Source organism: Ochotona curzoniae, unplaced genomic scaffold (genome assembly GCF_017591425.1).
Source record: "Ochotona curzoniae isolate NIBS_2020 unplaced genomic scaffold, NIBS_Ocur_1.0 scaffold_1852, whole genome shotgun sequence".
Taxonomy (NCBI): Eukaryota; Metazoa; Chordata; class Mammalia; order Lagomorpha; family Ochotonidae; genus Ochotona; species Ochotona curzoniae.
The window spans coordinates 35,355,113-35,376,356 of record NW_024467087.1 but is presented as its reverse complement, the minus strand read 5'-3'; the positions used below and the strand labels follow the sequence as shown (position 1 = coordinate 35,376,356).

The following is a 21,244-nucleotide window of genomic DNA, read 5'->3' as shown; positions in this document are numbered from 1 at the left end:
TGTCTGCTGGTTCACTCCTCAAGCTGCCACAACAGCAAAAGCTAAGCTGATCCAAAGCCAGGAGCCTCTTCTGGGTCTCCCACGCAGGCCCAGGGTCCCAAGGCTTTGGGCCGTCCTCGACTGCTTTCCTAGGCCAAAAGCAGGGAGCTGGATGGGAAGTGGACAGCCAGGACATGAACCAGCACCCATATGGGTGGTATAGTGGGTTTCTAGGTAAGGATTTTAGCCTCTAGGCTACTGTGCCAGTTCCATTTCTTTGTATTTGTGAATTTTCTTTGATGGGAGACTTAATTACTGATCCAATCTGTGTAACTGTTATTGGTATGTTCTGATATTTTATTCATGATTCATTTTTTTCCTAAATTGCATGTTTGTGGAAATTTGTCCATTTATGTTTAGGTCACATACTATCTTGGCATATAGTTGTTTATACTAGCCTCTTATGATCTTGTGTACCTTTGTGCTATTAGTTGTAGTGTCTCCTATTTTTTATTTATTTCAGTTTTCTTATGTTCTTAGTCTAGCTAAAGTTTGCCTTTTTTTAACTTTTCAAAATGTCAACTCTTAATTTCATTAATCCTTTTTATGGTTTTTTTTTTCAGTCTACTATTTTCTTGATCTTTATTAATTCCTTCCTTTTTCTTTGGGCTTAAAAAATTTAGCTCCTTAAGGTCTAGCATTGGTTATTTGGGATCTTTTTTTTTTTTGGATGTATTTACTTATTTATTTATTTAAAAAAGAGATAGGCCAACAATATGTCATAGGTGGTAAAGCTGATGCCCATGATGTTGACATTCCATATGGACACTGAATCAAGTGCTAGCTGCTCCATTTCTAATCCAGCTTCCCATTCCTCACCAATGTACATGAGAATGCAGCAAAAGATGGTCTAAGTACTTGGACCCCCTGCACCAACATGGGAGACCCAGAGAAAGCTCCTTTCTGGTTCCTGGCTTCGGTCTGGCCTGGCCTCATCTGTTTTGGTCATTTTGGGAATGAACCATTGGATGGAAGAAGATCTCTTTCTCTCCATGTCTCTCCTTTCTGTAACTCTGCTGTTCAAATAAATAAAACAAAGCTTTCTTTTTTTAAAAAAGAAAAATAAGAGTTTACAGAGAAAGAGGGATGGAGGGAGAGGGGGCGGAGAGAGAGAGAATGATCGCTTTCATCCACTGGTTCACTCTCTGAATAGCTCCAACAGCCGGGAATGGGTCACGTTGAAATTAGTAGCCAGAAAATTCATCCAAGTCGTGTCCCACATAAATGGCAGGGACTCACACACTTGAACCATTTTCCATTGATTTCCCCACACCATTAGCAGGAAGCTGGATCAGAAATGGAGCAGTTGACGTCACAGACTTTACCTGCTATGTCATAGTACTGTCTCTCTGATGTTGGTATTTATTACTATAACTTTCTCTGTTAGAACTGCTTTCGCTGCAGCTCAAACATTTTTTATGTACTTAAGCAGGGAGCTGGATGAGAAGTGGAGCTGCTGGGATTAGAACTGGCACCCATATGAGATTCTGGTGCATTCACGTTGAGGACTTTAGCCACTAGGCTAGCGTGCCAGGTCCCTGCCCATTTTTAATATGTCTGTTCTTTGTTCTGTGTTGCACCTAAATGTAGTATTTGGTGTCCTTTGTCCTTCTGAAGTTATTTTCATGAATAGGTATTTAATCAAATTGATATTTCTGTGGAGGACAAGTGCTGGAAAGTCCTGCTCTGCCTTCTTGTTGACAATCAAGTGCTCACACTTCAACTGATTTTTAAAAAGTAGATAAATAGGGTAAAAATAATAAAAATTTGACATATGAAAACAAATAGCAAGATATAAGGTTTAAGCTAATTTATATCAGTAATTACACTCCACACAATTTTTTTAAATATGCCCAGTAAAGACTATGATATCTGATTCTGGGAGTCAATCTCATTGGATCCAGGGATCAAAGCATTCTTCATTCTCACTGCTTCAGTAGCACTGAGCTCACCCTTGTTCTGCTAAAATGGAATTCCAGGTAGTTTTGCTTTGGAGTAGAAGGGTTTGGTGGTTCCAGGTGTTTATGAAAATGTTTCCATAGGAGATTGACGTGTGAGTTAGTGAACTGAGTTGGGAAGAACCATCTCTTGTTTGTCTGTTTTTACAGGTTTAGTTATTTTTATAAGAAAGATTTGCAGAAAGCGGAGAGCCAGAAGCTCTATTCTGATGTTTTACTTCCAAAATAACCGTAACAGCCAGAGCTGAGGAGCTAAGCAAGTCCTAAATCAGAAGTCAGGAGCCAGACGCCAGGAACTTCTTCTGGGTTTCCCCATAGGTACAGGAAAGAAGGAAGAGAGAGAGAGAGAGAGAATGAATATGCAACTATGCTCACATACTGTTAGTTAACACAAATTCAGCATTAACCGAACCAGAACGCCTGGCAGTTACTGGCTATTTTTCTCCCAGCAGTTAACATTCATCTAGGTGTAAGGTAACCTAGGGTAATTGTTTACAGCTGGGGCAAATAAATCTCAAAAAAATAAGATTTTTAAAAGATTGTGTTTTAAAAAATTGATTGCCTCATGCTGAATTCTAAATGTGTAAGGATCTATCACTGTTTTAGTTCTGTTATCTGGGGACAAACACAGTTAATAATGTGGTATACATTTTTATTCTTCTATATTCTATATATTCTTCTATATTCCTTTTACTCTGAGCAATGTGTTTTGATAATAGGCTGCTCCAGCGCATATTAGATCTACCTGATCTTTTCAAATGGTTACATAGCATTTTTATTCTATGGCTAGTTAAGTATTATTGACTGTTGATGGATATCCTGATTATTTTAAGTTTTTTCACTTCTAAAGCAAATTTGCTTTTCAACAACAAGGCTCACACAAAGATAAAGTGTTCAATACATTTTTTTGGCTGAATTTTTTTTTAATCAGTTATCAATCATTAATTTCATTTTAATCCTTATTAGTTCCTTTGAAAAACTCTTATATAGGCTAAATTTGTCCTCAGAATCATCCTCTGCTGCTTTTCCAGGCCATAAGAAGGAAGCTAGATCAGAAGTAGAGCAGCTGGGACACTAACAGGCACCAGTGTGGGATGTGGATGCTGGCAGACAAAGGATTAGCTTGCTATGCCACCACATCAGCCAACTTTTCTATTCTTTTATTACTAACAAATTTATGCCTTTATATTTCTAGAGCATCTCTCATAGAAATGACATACCTGGGTTTTTTTTAATCCCCCTTCTCAACTATATAAACAACATGAAAATAAAATAAATTTTGAAAAGAAAATATTAGAGTTCCCTCTTCACCATTACTGAGAATAAAGGAAATGTGTTACTCTCACTGTTTCTTTTCAACACTGTACTTGTAGATAGCACCATTTTTTATTGAAGAAAATTCTTGCTGCTAGAATAAGTTTTTAGCAAACTTGTGGGCTGCAAGCTCAATATTTTAAGATCAGTTGTGCAACCTGGAACTGGACGTGATCTGGAACTGGGGCAGACCGGGCCAGTCCAGGCTACAGCACCTGTCAGGGTATGCCAAGGTGAGAAGGACCATACCAAACTGGGCTGCAGCACCCACCAGCACACATAAGACCTGGGGTAGCGGGTGAAAGCCTGGTAGGGGAGATGTGGAGACTCCCCTGCCAGACTATTGTTCCTGCTGGTGAGCATGAGAGCCAGGACTTGAAGCAGATGAGGCCAGGCAGAGTTACGATACCTGTTGGCCTGCATGTAAACTGGGTTAGTGGGAAAGCCAGGCTGGGCTAACCAACTGTATTCACTGGTACAGGCATGAGCCAGAGTAAGGGCAGGCTGGTTGAGTTTTGCCACAGCATCAGCTGGCAAGTGCTGGGAGTGGGGACAAGTCTTGTCAAACTAGACTGAAGAACCACCTGGAGAGGGCAGGATCCAGGGTAGGGAGTGTGTCCAGTAGGGAAACTTGTGGGCACTTCTTTGATGGGCTATAGCTCGCACTGGTGAGCATGAGAAGCAGGACTGGGGGCAGGCCTGGCTAGACAGGCAGTGGCACCCACTGGCATGAGTGAGGACTGGAGGGTGGAGTTGGTTGGGTTGAGTTAGGCTTCAATGTCCAATGATGTGTACGAGAACTGAGTGGGGTCTGGGGCAGGCCAGACTAATCTGTTGCACATGCTAGCAAGTACAGGAACCAGGGCTGGAGCCAGCCAGTGGGGTTATTGGGGATAGCTCTGAATAGGTTGCAGCTCCAAACAGTGTACATGAGGGCTGAGTGTGTAGTGGGCAGGGTTGGATTGGGCCATAGCACCCATTGGTTTGCTTGGGAGATGGTGCTGGAAATAGATCTGACCTGATAGTTGCAACTATTAGTGTGGGGGGGGGGGCTGATGTGGGTGACAGAATGAACTGGACTACATGCCAGCAGGTGCATACCACAGTCAGATCTGGGATCACCTCAGATGAACTTTCCTTGAGGGTCCCCCAACTGAACCTCTGAACTTAGAACTACAACTATGAGGAGAGTGACAGGACCTGTGGTCTGACAGTGGAGTGTATGTGTCTGAACTGGACCTACTCAGTGAATAAAGATGGTGCAGTGGACAGCAAACCAAGATGCACATGGAGGATTTTGAAGTCCATTGAGGCCTGCAGTGGTCATCTGATACCACAACAGAGGAAAGAGGGCAGTACAAATTGATCGAATACACCAGTAAAGCTTGACAACATATTTCTGGGTGAATGGAAACTCTAAGCTGGTCTAAGTCAGCCAATGAACTTTGGAAGGATTTTCTCATCCTTGAATCTGCAAGACCAACAGCATTTCAGAACTATCAAAACTACTTGAACAGAACTTTCAGAACATGCTCTACATCAGGGAACCTGGCATGACATCGGATGGCCATTCCCATCCCCGGATACTGAAGCGGTTGGGAGGCTGTTTGTGGCTTTTCCCATTATCTTCCCCCTTCCTCCAGATATAGGAAAAGGAAAAAGAAAATGTTGAAGCAATTGTCTCACCTATTTTCCCTTCATTCCTGACCCTTCCCATCCTAATCAACTATGTAAACATTATCAAAAATAAAATTTAAAAAAAGAAATAGAGTAGCTGTGTTTCTACATACTAGCAATGAACAACTGAGATTTGTCATTAAAATAATAATAATAATAGTAACAATAGCCTGAGTGTTTGAGGGATAAGATATACAAACTATGTTTAATACATATATGCAGTAAACTAGAGAGAAAATCTCTACATGTCTACAGAAATTTGCAATTGTTCATGAATATCTATGAATTCACTGTTTAATCTGGAAAGACTTATGCTGCGCCTTGTCTTTCCCACCAAGTTCACTCAGGCTTTTTTTTTTTTTTTAAATAATACCTAACACATTTGGGAAATCTGTCACTATAATAGATTGTGCATTGTTATGTTATTGGTTTTTTTTTTTTTTACAAAAGATTTATTTATTTTTATTACAAAGTCAGATATACAGAGAGGAGGAGAGACAGAGAGGAAGATCTTCCGTCTGATGATTCACACCCCAAGTGACCACAACGGCCGGTGCTGTGCCAATCTGAAGCCAGGAGCCAGGAACTTCTTCCGGGTCTCCCACACGGGTGCAGGGTCCCAAGGCTTTGGGCCATCCTCAACTGATTTCCCAGGCCACAAGCAAGGAGCTGGATGGGAAGTGGAGCTGCTGGGATTAGAACCAGAGCCCATATGGGATCCCGGCATATTCAAGGCGAGGATTTTAGCTGCTAGGCCATGCCACCGGGCCCTATGTTATTGTTTTTTTAAATTACCCTAGAAAACTTTAAATACAGATAGAACTATTGAAAGAAATTTAGAATGTTATGAATATATAGTTGTCAAAAAAATTCTTCTGAATATATAAAAAAAGAATATCTATGAGGAGACTCAATTTTGTTAAGATATCAGTCAAGTCCCTTTTCCCAAGTAATCTTCATATTTTGGTTCAAAGGTTATTCTGCGTTATTAAAATGAAATTTAGGGGGCTACCTCCTTCCTTTCCAGCATCCTAGTCAAAGTCCAAACAGTCCTTCTTGCAGAAGTCAGAAAAATGCTTCTTTCAAAGTTTAACTCGACTCCAGAAAACTGAAAAGCAATTGTAAAAATGAAGGCCAAGGCCATTTTGTCTCATGATAAGATATAACTGAAAAGAGTGAGCAAGGCAGCTTTAGAAACATAAAAAATTGATACATAAATTTACAGAAGAGAACAAAGTGTCCAGGGACAGATCCAAACATCATAGTTGATTTTCTTTTCATTTTAATTTTCATTGTATTTGAAAGACAGAGAGATAGAGAAAATATTCCACAAAAAAACATGTATACTGCTATTGGAAATAATCCAACAGGAAGTGAAAAGTCAGAAAAAGCAATTAGGCCCTTATTGCTAAAGCCCACTAGGAACCACACCCTGCCAACAGCCTTGTAGTTAAGAAGTAGATTCTCCAGCAGTTGAGCCTTAAGATGAGATTGGAGCCTTTTTTAAAACAAAATTTTTTTTAAAGACTTATTTATTTTTATTGGAAAATTGGATATACAGAGAGGAGGAGAAACAGAGAGAAAGATCTTCCATCCACTGATTCACTCCCCCAAGTGGCCTCAACAGCAGGAGTTTAGCCAATCCGAAACCTGGAGCCTGAAGCCCCTTCCAGATCTCCCGCATGGGTGCCGGGTCCCAAGGCTTTGGGCCATCCTTGACTGCTTTCCCAGGCCACAAGCAGGGAGCTGGAAGGGAAGCGGGGCCACCAGGACTGGAACCATTGCCCATATGAGATCCCAGCGTGTGCAAGGAGGACTTTAGCCATTAGGCTACCACACCGGGCCCTGGAGCCTTTTTTAAACTCCTTCCTTAATTTTATCCTTGTGATAGACCTTGGGATAGCTAAACTGCATGTCATTTCTTGACCTACAGGTAATATAATGATAAATGTTTGTTTTAAGTCACTAATGTTGAGATCACTTGTTAGGCAGTAATAGGTAACTAAACACATACAGTGAAATAATAAACAGGAACTAGCTACTTATGCTGATGGTAACATGAATGAAACCAGGCACAGAACAGTAGATATAATCTGAATTCGTTTACACAGTAATTGTAAACAGATATTTATAATGACAGGAGTCAGATTACTGTTTCTCAGAATGTTTGTTGGGGTACGGATGGTAAAGTGGCATGATTTTCTAAATAATGGAACTGTTCCACAGCTTAACTGCAATAGTGATTATGTTAGACATATGTTAGCCAATGCTTGTCACTTGAAATTTCTCACCCTCCCCCCCCCCCCATCCCACGTTTATTTGAAAGGCAGATTCACACAGGGATGGGAAGAGAGAGGGAGAGAGATCACCCATCTGCTTGCTCATTCCCTGAATGACTGCAAAAGATGGGTTTGGCCAGGCTGAATTCAAGGCCTGGAATTTCATCCTGGTCTCCCTCATGGGTAGCAAGGACCCAATTACTTGGGCTGTCATTGATTGACTGTTTTCCCAGCACATCAGTAGGGAGCCAGATCAGAGGCTGAGTAGTTGGGACTACAACAGGTACTCTAATATGGGATGCCAGCATTGCAGGTGTTGGCTTAACCCACCATGCCAGAACACTGGTTCTCAGAAATTTATTCTCCATATGTGCACAATTCGCTGTATATAAATTGTATCTTTAATAGCTATTCAGTAAAAGTTATCAAAACAAGGTTATCCAAATACTTCTGTAAAACAGCAAAAACCACTTTAGACTAAATAGATATCACTCTATTGTCATAACTTTGTAGCAGTTTATTCCAGGTTGGCATTGACTGAGTTAAAACTGAATGAAAACTTGAACGATTATATGTAATTGAAGGAAAAGAACTATAGGACTAGTTAAATATCTGAACTATCCAAACGATAGGGTATTTTAATTTTTTATAAAGCTGTATTAATTTGAAAGGCAGAGTTGCAAACAAGGGGTAGAGAAAGAGAGAGATCTTCCATCTGCTACTTCACTCTCCAAATGTCTGCAAAGGCTAGAGGTGGGAGGGTCTGAAGCCAGGAGCCGGCAGCTGCTCCTGGGTCTCCCACATGGATGTCAGGGACGCATGAACTCAGATCATCACCACTGCCTCACAGGGTGGGCATTAGTATGAAGTTGGAGCCAGGAGTCTGATCTAGACTTCGACTGAAGCACTACAGTAGAGAATGCAAGCATCTCAAGTGGTGTCATCCCTTCTATACCAAATGCTTTCTCCCAGTCTCGTCCTTTGTTAAATTTCATATTTATTTAAAGTTTCTACTTACCTACTGGTTTTCACTTCATTTTTTTCTTTTTCCTTACAGTTATTTGCAACAGAACTCCGGCTGTTTGATTTGTAGAGTTTCCTACAGACTGGATTTTGCTGACTTTCTGCATTATGGTAGGTCAACCTGACACTGTTTTGTGGAAACTGACAAACCACATCTAGAGATATGATTAGGTTATTTTTTATCTCTTTGGATCAGAGGTATTATTGCTTTATTTTATGAAGAGGCACTCATAATTCTTTTTTTGTACATTGTCAGCCATTGATGCTTCATGCCGTGGAACAAAGGCCTGTAATTTTAATGTGCTGAACAATTGTGTTTTAGAGGTCTCCAGCAACAACCTAGTGAACTTCACTCTTTACATCTTCTGAAATTCAGGTTTTTTTTAAAAGTTTACTTACCTATGTTCTTTTTTCTTTCTTTTTTTTTTTTCTGAAAGGAGAGAGAGAACAAGTGAGTGAGTCAGTGAGCCAGAGCTTGCTCAGGCTAAAGTCAAGGTCTTCCACATGGGTTCAAGGGTCCCAAGCCTTTTATATTGTTTCTAAACAGGCATTATGAGTTTTAAAAAATGTGTGTATACATATATATATGTATAAATACTAATAGTTACATGTGTATGTGTGTATACACATGTGCATGCGTACATGTGTGTGTATATATACATATACATACACACATATATATGGATATATATTTTTCTTAAATCTTTTCTTAGCCCTCTCTTAGTATTTTATGTTCATCTTTGAATTAGGTGTTATAGCTTTAATATTAATTAATCCACCTGCCTTATTAATTTTCTGGTGACACTGTGTTGAAATCTCAGAGTATTGTTTGATTCTCATGCCTTCCATAGCCAGCAAGGCCCTGTCTTTCTACACTGTAACAGCTGAATCTGTCACTTTTCTGGTTTAAACCCTTATCATCTTACATTTGAACTATTAAGGCACACCATGCCCTGATGTCCCTATCTCTAATTTCTCCCCCTCCTCTGAGAGAGGCTTCAGTAAGATGTCCAAGGTTACATAGCTGATTAGTGACACGCCTGGGAACTAATCCAGGTTCTAGAATGAAGACTGTTTCAATATGCCTTTATGTTCTCTCCTATTTTCTTTATCTACTTTCATTCATATGTTCACTAAAGATTCAGTAGTTATTCTGGGGCTTTCCAGAGTTCCCAGTATTTCCTATGTGTTTCGAGTGAAGACAACGGGGTCTCTGAAAAGCAAACTACATTAGTGAGAAATATCTGCTACCCAGATATATCAAATACCCCTTCACACAAGGTCATTTAGAGTAAAAGCTAAAAGGCGGTGTAGACTGTCAGGCCAATAAGGTTCTAAGAGAAGGCAATTGCTTAGAAACAGTGCTGAGTGTCTATTAAGTGCAAAGTGCAGAGGATGTAATGATGAGCAAACAAAAATACAACTGCAGCCTTGATCAAGTTCGGTAGTGGGTGAGATAGCCTAAACCTGTCACATAAAGATGATCATTTACGTGACTACTATAAAGGGCAAGTTCAGGACATGGTAAGAGTAGGTACATGGAAAACAAACATTTTTTGATGTTCAGGCAAAAGTAGCGTGGACGAGGGTTTTTTAGGTAATGGCAACAGTATATGTGAAGATCCTGAGACTGGAGATGCTTGGGAGTAAAAGCACAGTTCAAAACATTTGTAGACAGGTGGGTTTTGACCTAGTGGTTTAAATGTTGCTTGGGACACTTGCATTTCCATGTCAGGGTACCTTGGGTTTGAGTGTTTGTTGGTTGCAGCTTTCTGCCAAGTTGCAGTGTGGGAAGCAGCAGGTGATAGTCCAAATAATGGAGCTTCTGCTCCTAACAAGGGAGACCTTGATTGAGTTCCTGGTTTCTGACTTCAGTCTAGCCCAGCCCTGACTGTTGTTGGCACTTAGGAAATAAACCCACAATTGTGAGTTCCCTCTATGATTGATGGCTGCTTCTCTCTGATAATATGTATAATATTACATATTATACATAATATATTATATGATATACAGATGTTATATATTATGTATAATATATATTAAAGTTTGTGTGAAATTTGAAAAAATAAGTTTATTTGGCAGGGTATCAGGATACAAAATTAGTGAACATAAATCAATGACCCTAGTATACACAAATAACTCCATGGCTGAGAAAACTTGTAAGTATAAAGTCCCCTTTAAAATAGCAGAAGAAACTCTTAAAAACCTTAGAATAAATCTAACCAAAGAGTTAAAGACCTCATGATGAGAATTACAAATCATTTTAAAAAGAAATAAAAGAAGACAATAAAAGATGGTGAATTTTGTCATGTTCCTGGATTGACAGGATCAACACCATCAAAATGTCCATGTTACAGAAAGTAATATACAAATTCAAGGCAATCCCAATCGAAATTCCAACAACATTCTTCTCAGAAATAGAAAAGATGATACAAAAATTCATGTAGAAACACAAGAGACCATGAGTAGCCAAAGCTATCCTGAAGAACAAAAATCTAGCTAGAGGAATCACAAGTCCAGACTCAAGACATACTACAGGGAAGTGGTCATCAAAACTGTCTGGTATTGAAACAGAGAAGATCAATGGAACAGAATAGAAACCCCAGAAGTGAATGCACATATGTACAGCCAACTATTTGACATGGGGACTGAAAATAATCCAAGGGAAAAGCCCGGTCTCTTCTACAAACTCTGGGACAATTGGATAGCAGCCTGCAGAAGTCAGAAGCAGACCCCTACCTCCCAACTTATCTAAAAATCCACTCTAAATGGATCGAGGACCTAAATCTGCACCAAGAAACCATCAAACTATTTGAGCAAAACATAAAAATAATATCCAAGATACAGGCATTTGTAAAGACTTCTTAGAAAAGTCACCAAAGCACAGGTAGTCAAAGCCAAAATAAACAAATGAAATTACATTAAACTAAGAAGCTTCCATACAGCAAGGGAAATGATCACCAAAGAAAACCAACAGAATGGGAGAAAATCTTTGTACACTATATAACAGATAGGGGCCTAATACCTAGGATTTACAAAGAACTTCAAAAACTCAATGACAGCAAAACAATCCTGTGAAGAAATGAGCAAAGGAAATGAGTAGGAATATAAATAAATGCAAGTGGCTAATAGACAAAAAATGCTCAGGCTCCCTGGCTATTAGGAAAATGCAAATACAAGCCACGTTGAGATTCTACTTAACTTCAGTGAAACTAGTCTACATTCAGAAATCTACTAACAGCTGCTAACATGAATTTGGGGAATAAGATTTCGTATTCCACCTTGGTGGGAATGTATGCTAGTGAAGCAACTATGGAAGTCAGTATGGAGAGTGCTAAGAGAACTGAAAACAAATCTATGGTATGTCCCAATGATCCCATTACTGGGAATATATCCAAAGAAAATGAAATCTGTATATGGGAAAGTGATCTGTAAACGTGCATTTGTAGCAGCACAAGGCACAATAGCAATGACATGAAAACAATCTGGATGTCTATCAAAAGAGGAATGGATAGAGACTGTGGTGCAAATTTTACTCAGCCATGGAAAAGAATGAAATTTTACCATTTGCAACAAAATGGTCCCAACTAGAGCTCATTATGCTCAGTGAAACAAGCCAATCCCAAAAGGACAAATATATTCTTTCTAATATATGGAGACCTTTATGCAATATACAAAATAAATAGCTATATAGGTAAATATATATATATATATATATATATATACCCTCATAGATGAACTGTATAATCTGTATAATAGAGATGAGCATACCAGGAAGTGAAGATACATCGCAATATGTGTCTCTGCTCATGAATAAAAAGCAGAACTCCCAAGGAAACTGTTAAATGCACTTTGACAATAGGATGCTACACTTTCTATCATTGTCTATGCCTACAATGCCATGATACACTTACATAGCAGAATATTGGACTTGTGACTGTTGATAAAGGACTATACTATTGTAATAATATGGAGTAAGCAGTGGAGGAAGGAATGCAGAGGGGAGGAGGGAATTTCTGTGCCTGTGGAACCATATCATGAACAATAATAATAATAAAATTTCAGTCATGAAAAGGGCTTAATTTCAAACAAAATGTTATATATTATGCTCATGTATACATTTGAGTTACAGTAGGTATAGTCTGAGGTAGAAAATTATTCGGGAAATCCAAAAATATATCAGAAATACATTTGTTTAAAATGTTGCAAACATTCATTTATTAAATATTCAGTAAGACAATCTGCATCAAAAAAAAAAGATTAACTACTCTTTCCTCACAGTGGTTAGCCTTGGCAACCATATCAGGTGTGCAAGAACTCCCTCGTTCCGAACTGATCCCTACCTGATAAGTTCAGAGATAGACATATGGGAGACCTGCATCTTGACCTGGTTGCCATGAACACTTACAAAGGTGAACTAACCTGAGGAAGGTGGACCAACTGCCCAGTAACATTGGGTAAAACAAGACTGTTAATTATGTTAACAGTCTGTGATCTTTCCTTTTCCTGTTTTTACAAGACCCTCAGATCTTTGTAATGCTATATTGGAAGAAACCTAAGAGAACTGGTGTCTGGAGTGGCTCACACACTTGCTCGTCTAATAGTGAGTCCCCTGGTCCTCACTATCTTATTTTATATCTTGTATTATCTCTGACTCTCTCCACTGCTATCTTAAATCTTGAATCAAGCCTTTCAGCTCCCATATTTCAGCCTCATTTTTTGCAAGATTATTGTGTGCTGGCTGGTACTGAGATCCATGTATTCTGAGGTAGAATACTGGCAACCCCAACCATGTTTTAGCCTCTGACCAAATGAGAGAGAATGAGATCTTTCATGCAGAAGCCTGGGCTGTTTTTCACTGCTTTCCCAGGCACATTAGCAGGAAACTGGATCAGAAGTGGAGCAGCTGGGACTCGAACTGGCCACCCACATGGAATGCTGGTACTGCCAGCGGTGACTTAATTCACTGTGCCAGAAGCACCAGCCCCAAGATCCAGTTCAATTTGTAACATTAATATGCAAGAAATTTTTCTTAGACATAGAGAAAATTCATGTATTTTACTATTCTGAGTTGTGTGTGGATGTGTTCTTGATTACTTTTCCAAAATTAGACTGATTTTAAAAATGTGTCAATCATTTTATTACAGAACACTAATTGTTCTTAGTGTAAGTTTCACTAATTTTCCTGTAAGTGAAGAAACTTCTCTCTTACGGTTTAGATGAGCTCTTGGTTTCTCAACTAGAGACTAGTATTCCTCAGCATCCCTTGTAGTATATCTGCTAATGCATTTCAATGAAACGTGAGCAGATTTGGAGTGTATAAACTCTATGTTATTTCTTTAAAAGGGAATTATTTGATTTCCACGTTTTCTGCCCTGCTGTGTTCTAAAACTCAGCTGTAGTGTAAGAACAACCTAGGGACTGGCTCTGTGGTGTAGTGGGAAGAGGCAGCACCAACATCCAATATGGGCTTGGGACACTGTATCTACATGAGAGACCTGGTAGAAGCTCCTGGCTCTTGGCTCCATACTGGCCCATCTCTGGGCTTTCTAGAGAGTGAATCAATGTATGGAAAGTCTCTCTCTCTCTCTCTCTCTCTCTCTCTTTCTGTAGCTTTGGCTTCATATACATACATTTTTTTAAAAAAAATGTATTCTGAAACAAACAAAACAACAACAACAAAACAAAGGACAACCTAGCAAGTGGCAGAACAACAAAGTAGATGCTTGAGTTAATAGTGTAGACAAGTTTCTCATCTAAAACTCCCTTTTTACCTGTGGGCTAATTTGTGTGAGAGAAATATGCCTTTGTTTGAGAAAGGAAATTCTCCCTTGTTTGAGCCATCATTTTTTTAAATCTTTTCATTAGAGTAGCTTATATTGCATCCTGAGTATACTTGTGATGGAAGTGATAGAAATTAATCATCACAATGTAACATTCACTTTTTTCTCAATGTGGAAAAATGAGATTAAAATAAATATGACATAGATTTTACATGGTTTTCCTAGTTTTATTTGCTTATACTTTTATTTCTGTTGTTTTAGGGATGCAAATCATCTTATTGTCTGATTCTATTGGTATATTCTGAAATAAAGATTGATTATATTTTATATATTACATCAAATATTTATAAATATATATGCATTAGTTATTAAAATTCCATTGAAAATGCTGACACTTTTTAAAAGGTTTTTTTGAAACAACATTTATTTATATGAAAGAGAATACTCATGTGCATCAGTGCACACAAAAAATGGAGGGAGGGGGAGAGAGAGGATATTCCATACACCATTTCACCTGCTAAATTAAAACAATAACCACAATTAGGCCAGGGCAGGCTAGGAGCCTGGAACTCCATCTGGTGTGCCATGCAGGAAGCAAGGACCCAAGTACTTGAACCACCACTGATACATCCTAGGGTTCACAATAGCAGAAGCTGGATCAGAAACAAAGAAGCCAGTACTTGACACAGGCATTCCAGTTTGGGATGTGGAAGACTACTATACCACAATGCATACCTGTGACCACGACATGTTGTTTCTAATCCATTTTACATTTTTAAAGAATAAATCATATTAACATTTTCTGGTTTTCAAAAAGATTTAATTTTTTATCTGATAGGAACATTTACAGAGAGAGAAGGAGAGACAAAAAGAGATGGCTAGAGCTAGGTAGATCCAAAGCCATAAACCAGGAACTTCTTCCAGCTCTCCCACTTGGGTACAAATGCCAAAGAGCTTGAGTCATCCTTCACTGCTTTCCCAGTCCGTAGTCAGGGAGCTGGATCAGAAGTGGATCAGCTCCCAAACAGGATGGAAGAAGCCCAGAACCCTCCTCACAGGGTCTAATGACACCAGAACAACAGCCAGGAGCCCTGAGCGGTCCTCACAAGCAGAAGAATAGTAAACTTCCTTCTGGACTCAGGAGATGAGCTTCCTCTGGTCCTTACTTAGTCCCAACTTTGGCTCCCCATCCTCTCTTGCAATGACCATCAGGGTCGCTCCGGAGCACCCAAAATTAGATCAGATAGAAAGAAACCAATAAGGAAAGCTTAGAACAGATAAGAAAAAGTCAGCTTGGACTCTCATATACCTCACTAGGTAGGACACAAAGATCAGTTACTCCTCACTAAGTTATTGAAGATTTCTCTGCTCCTCAATCATTAATACATGGCTTGTTATGGGCCTGGTGCGATAGCATAATGACTAAAGCCCTAGACTTGAATGCGCTGGGATTCCCATATGGGTGCCTGATCTAATCCAGGCAGCCCTGCTTCCCATTCAGCTCCCTGCTTGTGGTCAAGGATAGCCAGAATCTGTGGGACCCTGCACCTTTGTGGGAGACCTGGAGGAGGCTCCTGGCTTCGGATTGGTTCAGCTCTAGCCGTTGCAGTCACTTGGGTAGTAAATCATTGGATGGAAGATCTTCCTTTCTGTCTCTTCTTCTCTCTGTATATCTGCCTTTCCAATAAAAATAAATAAATATTTTAAAAAATATATATATGGCTTGTTAAAGATATAAGCCTGTTTGGATTATCCTAAAATTCATGGAGTTCAGTAAAATCTCACTTGAATACTATAAGCTGCTAAATATAAATATGAAAAAAAAAGAGAGACAACTGAATAGTATCCTACAACCATTTTAAGGTTTACAGCAGTTGTTTATGTATAAACTAAAATTGAGATGCCAATTAAGTAGTTACAGAATGTGGTTAAGAACTTGCATTTTCTAACACATTGGTCATTCAGTAGCATGTTAGTTAGCTTCATGATGTTGTAAATTTCTATGTTTCTTCCTGTTGTTGAGTTTGTGTTGTGGCTTTTCAATTGAGAGGATGCTATTCTCTCATCTGTACTTTCAGACCAAAGATGGTCTCCCAATGAAACTGTTGAATTTATCTTGATAATAATATGCTGGACTCCTTGCATGGTCCATGCCCGCAATGATGGAATTATGACTGTTTCTGAGCTGTATTACTGTAATAATATGGAGGAAATCAATGGGGGGGGGAGGGAGGGCTTGGGGAGGGGTTAAGGGGAATCCCAGAGCCTATGGAACTGTATCATGAAATGAAATAATAAAATTTAAAAAAAGAAAGATGAGAACAAACCAGGTGAAAAGAAGAAGAGGAGGAGAAGGAGGAGGAAGGAGGAAGAGGAGGGAGGAGGAGGAAGGAGGAAGAGAAGGAAGGAGGAGGAAGGAGGAGGAGGAGAAGAAGATGATGATGATCAGCCAGGACTAGAGCTGGGACCCATGTGGGATGATAGTGCTGCAGATGGAAGATTCGCTTGCTAAATCCCTATGCTGGCTCCAAAACATTTTCTTTCTGTTTTTCATTATTCAAATATATTTATTATTTACCATTTATTTATCATTTATGGGTATAGGGTTCTTCTTCTCCTCTCCTTCCTCCCTCCCTATTGCCCCCCTCCCACCCTTTTCTCTCACAATTGTCACACTAGTATAGAGTCTTAGAGCAGTTACAAAGTTAACTTTCTGCTATTTAAATGTATCATGTCATGGTAGGTATAGGGAAAGGTAGAAAAATCAATTACGAAACTATACAGGCATATTTACATGAGTATTATATTTGTTCAGAAGTAACGACACATACTGTAATGTAGCTTTACCTCCCAGTATACTTGTCTCAGTTATAGTTTATTCACGATGATATTTGCATATACTTGATTACCTATGTGACAAGTGAAGTAGTTACATCGATGCTGTGAATATTTCTAAGAATTTTAACTTGCACTAGCACATTGCCATTTAGAAAAAAGAGATCAAATTACATGCCCATATAATGATTTACTACTGCCTATATTTAGGTCTATATGATTAATGATGCTGAGCATTTTTGATGAGCTTATTTATAATCTTTGTGCAGGTATTTATATTCAATTCCCAGTCCCAAGTAGTTTGTTGTAGCTTTCTTTATGATTTCTGAACTATATGATCATTCAATCTGCAAGCACAAACCTATCTGGGACAGGCGTGTTTGGTATTTTCTTGTTTTTGCTTCTGAAAATTCAGCAAAACTTTAGTGAACTACATATTCTTTGGCTCACCTCACAGAAGGGCCTCTTGTGCCTGGGAAGCCCTCATGAGAGGAGCCATCAGCTGCTCTGCCCTTTTCCAAGTTCTAAAAAAGCAGCTGCCTGTAGAGTCTATATTTATATAATGACTTAGTAGAAGAGACAGGTGCTTGGGACATTTTTCCTACTTAATCCTGATTTTCAAATAAAAAGCAGCTTTTAAATTTTTTACTTTTTAAAGAAAGTGCAGCTTTTTAACTTTAGTACAGAAGAACAATATAGAGTGATGCTAAACATGAGAAAAATCTATCGGGCTCATTTCATAACTTTTCTCATCTACCACATTTTATTTCGATTTTTTTTCTTTTTAGTTATAAGTAACTATACAAAAGGCAGAGTCACAGAAAGAGAGGGATAGGCCCTGTACCTGCGAGTACATACAAGAACCTGGTCCGAGAACACCTCAGACAAAGTTTCTTTGGAGATTTCCCCAATTGAAATGCTGGACGCAGAACCCTAACCAAGAAAAGAGAGAAGACAGAACAGGTCAATCAACCATCTCAGCTATGATGGACTATCTCAACAGAGAACGGCCCAGGAATAATACTCAAGGGAGAGTGACAGGGCCCAGACTGATGACATCAAAGGGACTCAGAATGAGGCTCCCTGCGCGAGAGGCGGGCCCTCAAGCTCCACCCAGCTCCCCGGAGGCGGGAGGGGCGTGGCCGTTGGGGTGACAGAGACCTGACGTCACTGCCACTCTCAGTCTCCTCTGTCTCGCGTCAGGAGCGGCAGTCCTCGGCCTGTTTCCAGGGACTGCCTAGCCCCGTGGCCCCGAGGCTTGCCGGCCGGGATCCTGAGCAGAGGCGAGCAGGCGGGAGGCCAGCAGGTGAGCGGCCCGAGCGGGATTCCCGGGGCTGGCGTGGGAGAGCGACCCGGCTGCCCACGCCCACCCCAGGCGTCCTGGTGCCCAGGAACGGGGCGAGGGGGCGACCGAGACGCCATGGGGGGCGACCGCGGGGTGGGGGCCGTCTGCGCTTCGGGGGGCGACCGCGGGGTGGGGGCGCCTCGGGGGGCGACCGCGGGGTGGGGGCGTCTGCGCTTCGGGGGGCGACCGCGGGGTGGGGGCGCCTCGGGGGGCGACCGCGGGGTGGGGGCGCCTCGGGGGGCGACCGCGGGGTGGGGGCGTCTGCGCTTCGGGGGCGACCGCGGGGTGGGGGCGTCTGCGCTTCGGGGGGCGACGCGGGGTGGGGGCGCTTCGGGGGGCGACTGCGGGGTGGGGGCGTCTGCGCTTCGGGGGGCGACGCGGGGTGGGGGCCTTCTGTGCCACGGCCCCGCGGATGGACTCCGGCCGCGGGCGGCCTTGGATGGGCTGAGTTGGGCCCCTCTGGAGAGGCGGTCCCGAGGCTGCTGTCCCCGGGGACACCTGCCATCGCCAGCCATAACGACCCGCGCTGCGCGCCTCTCCGCCTCCAGGTCTCCAGGTGGTAGGAGGTTGCGCGGCGCCAAGAGGGCGAGGCACGCGACCCTGGTGGCCGAAGGGGCGAGGCGCGTGGAAGGGGACGGCAGGGAAGGGGCCGGCGGGGCTAGGGAGGCCAGGGACCCAGACACGGGGCCTGGGAGGCCGAGGGACAGAGGTGCGCGACCCAGGTGGCTGAAGGACCGAGGCGCGCGGCCAGGGCGGCCAAGGGGGCGAGGCGCGCGGCCAGGGCGGCGGGGAAGCGGCCCGCAGGGCGGAGTTGAGCAACCCCCTCTCCCATGTCTCGCCATCCGCAGGTCCCAGGTGCTGAGTGTTGCGGCGGCGGCGAGAATCCGGAGGAGGAGGAGACGACAAGGATAGGCCCAGGTCGGTGCGGCACACGGTCGGGGACGAGGAGCGTGCTGAAAGCCCGTCAGGACCCAGACCCCTCCACCGACCCGTGCCTCCCCATCCCGCCGCATTCCCCCCATTTTGCCCTTCCCGTCGTCCTCCATTTTTGCGCCTGCTCAAGCCTGGAGATGGGTCTGCAGGGAAAATGGTGGTCTTTGGGGGAGGGAGGGGCTCCCACCGGGGGGGCTCCCTGGAGGACTCACCAGGCCGCTCAGGTGCCGAGCCCAAGGGTTGCCAGGGGCCTTTGAAAGCCAGGCTTCTGAATCTGTGAAGGTGCATAGTAGGACCCCTGTCCTCGGTGCTGATTCAATGCCTTCTCTGGTTTTCTTTTCTTTTTCTTTTCTTTCTTTTTTTTCTTTTCTTTTCTTTCTATCTTTTTTTTTTTAATTTTTGTTTGTTTTTGTTCTCTAGGAGAAATGGAGTCCAAAAAGGAACAAGCAGTAAAAAATCTCAACGCTGAAAATGCCGACAAGGAAAATGATGCAAAAGATGAAAAGGATCGAGATGCTGATAAAAGGGAGCCCTTGGCTCTCCCTTTTGAAGCTGGCGAGTACCTGGCGCCTAGAGGAAGCCGTAGACGTTTTCTTGCTAGGCAGCCCCATGTGCACTATAGATCAGCCATGGTGCATAGGTTTGGGGGGCAGCAGGCAAGAATGGGAGAAGAAAATGTCGAACGCATTGGGGAGGAGATGAGGCACCTGATGCAGAAGCTGAGGGAAAAGCAGTTGAGTCATAGTCTGCGCGCTGTTAGCACTGACCCCCCTCACCGTGACCATCATGATGAATTCTGCCTTATGCCCTGAAACCTGACGGCGCCCCCTGCTTTGCAAACTTACGTATTTGTGTCAGCACTATGTATTGTAAACCTTTTGAAGTTACATATTTCTTGTGGGTCTTCTCATACCAACTTCTAAGTGAATATTGTGTTTTTGACCCAGTTTGTAAGTTTCTGTCAGCAGGGGAGTTTTTCCTATTGCATGGAAAGATGTGCACTCAATAAAGCAATTTAAAAAGCTATCTGTGTTGTTTTTCAATTCAGTTATATAGGAACGTTCACACTCATGTTCACAGTGTATCTCCTTGTGGTAGAATTATGAGGGATTTTTATTTTTCAAAAAGAAAAAAAAAACCTGAGCACATTAATAAAAGAGTTTGTCCACCTGACATGTGGGTTAAGCTTCTACCTGCCACACTGACATCTCACATGGATGCTAATTGTTGTCCTGGCTGCCCCACATCTGATCCAGCTCCCTGCTAACGACCTTCGGAAATCAGCAGAGGATAGTCCAAATGTTTCTGCTCCTGTAACCATGCAGGAGACCCAGATGAAGCTCCTAGCTCCAGACTCCTGACATTGACCTGGCTGAACTGGGACATTGTGGCCAGTTAGGGAGTGGACCAGTGTGTGGAATATTTCAATCTCTCTGTGTAATTGTTTCAAATAAGATTTAAAAATACATTAAAAAATCAGCCTGGGGGGGGGTGCGATGACTCAATTGGCTAATCCTCTGTGTAGAGGTATCAGCATCCCATATGAGCACCAGTTCATGTCCCAGCTGCTCCACTTCCCATCCAGATCCCTGTTTATGGTCTGGGAAATCAGTGGAGGAGGGCCCGAAGTCTTGAGACCTCTACACACATGGAAGAACTGGAAGGGAGTTCCTGGTTCTACGCTCAGCTCCAGCTGTTTTGCCTGTTTTAGGGGGTGGGGAGAGTTGAATCAGAGGATGAAAAGTCTTTCTCTCTCTGTGAATCTGCCTTTTCAGTAATAAATAAATAAATATCTTTTTTTTAAAAAATCAACCTATAGGAAAGATTTAATTTTTTGAAATATGAAAAGTGTAAACAGCTGTGATAAAATCTTAGTTTAGGCTTACCTCTGGGATCTCATTTAGAAATATTTACAGAGGCCAGTGTCATAGCATTGCAGGCTAAGCCTCAGCATCCCATATTGATGCTGGTTCATATCCCAGATGCTCCACTTCTGATCAGCTCCCTGCTTGTGGCTTGGGAAAGAAGTAGAGATTGACCCAAAGTGTTGGGACCCTG

At 41.9% G+C, this 21,244-nt stretch overlaps 1 protein-coding gene across 2 annotated transcripts in view; it reads left to right on the top strand.

The window, feature by feature from the left end:
- Positions 1 to 20,204, top strand: part of LOC121169301 (protein BEX2-like) — a 46,800-nt gene extending 26,596 nt beyond the window's left edge. The window contains exons 1-3 of one of the 2 annotated variants that reach the window (XM_040999861.1): positions 18,092 to 18,214; positions 19,102 to 19,171; positions 19,607 to 20,204. In XM_040999861.1, coding sequence (XP_040855795.1) covers positions 19,612 to 19,998 — 387 coding nt within the window. In that variant the 5' untranslated portion in view covers positions 18,092 to 18,214; positions 19,102 to 19,171; positions 19,607 to 19,611 and the 3' untranslated portion in view covers positions 19,999 to 20,204. Of the gene's footprint in view, positions 1 to 18,091; positions 18,215 to 19,101; positions 19,172 to 19,606 lie in introns of those variants that run through there. The other variant, XM_040999860.1, reaches the window with a different exon arrangement.
- The last annotated feature ends 1,040 nt before the right edge of the window (positions 20,205 to 21,244 follow it).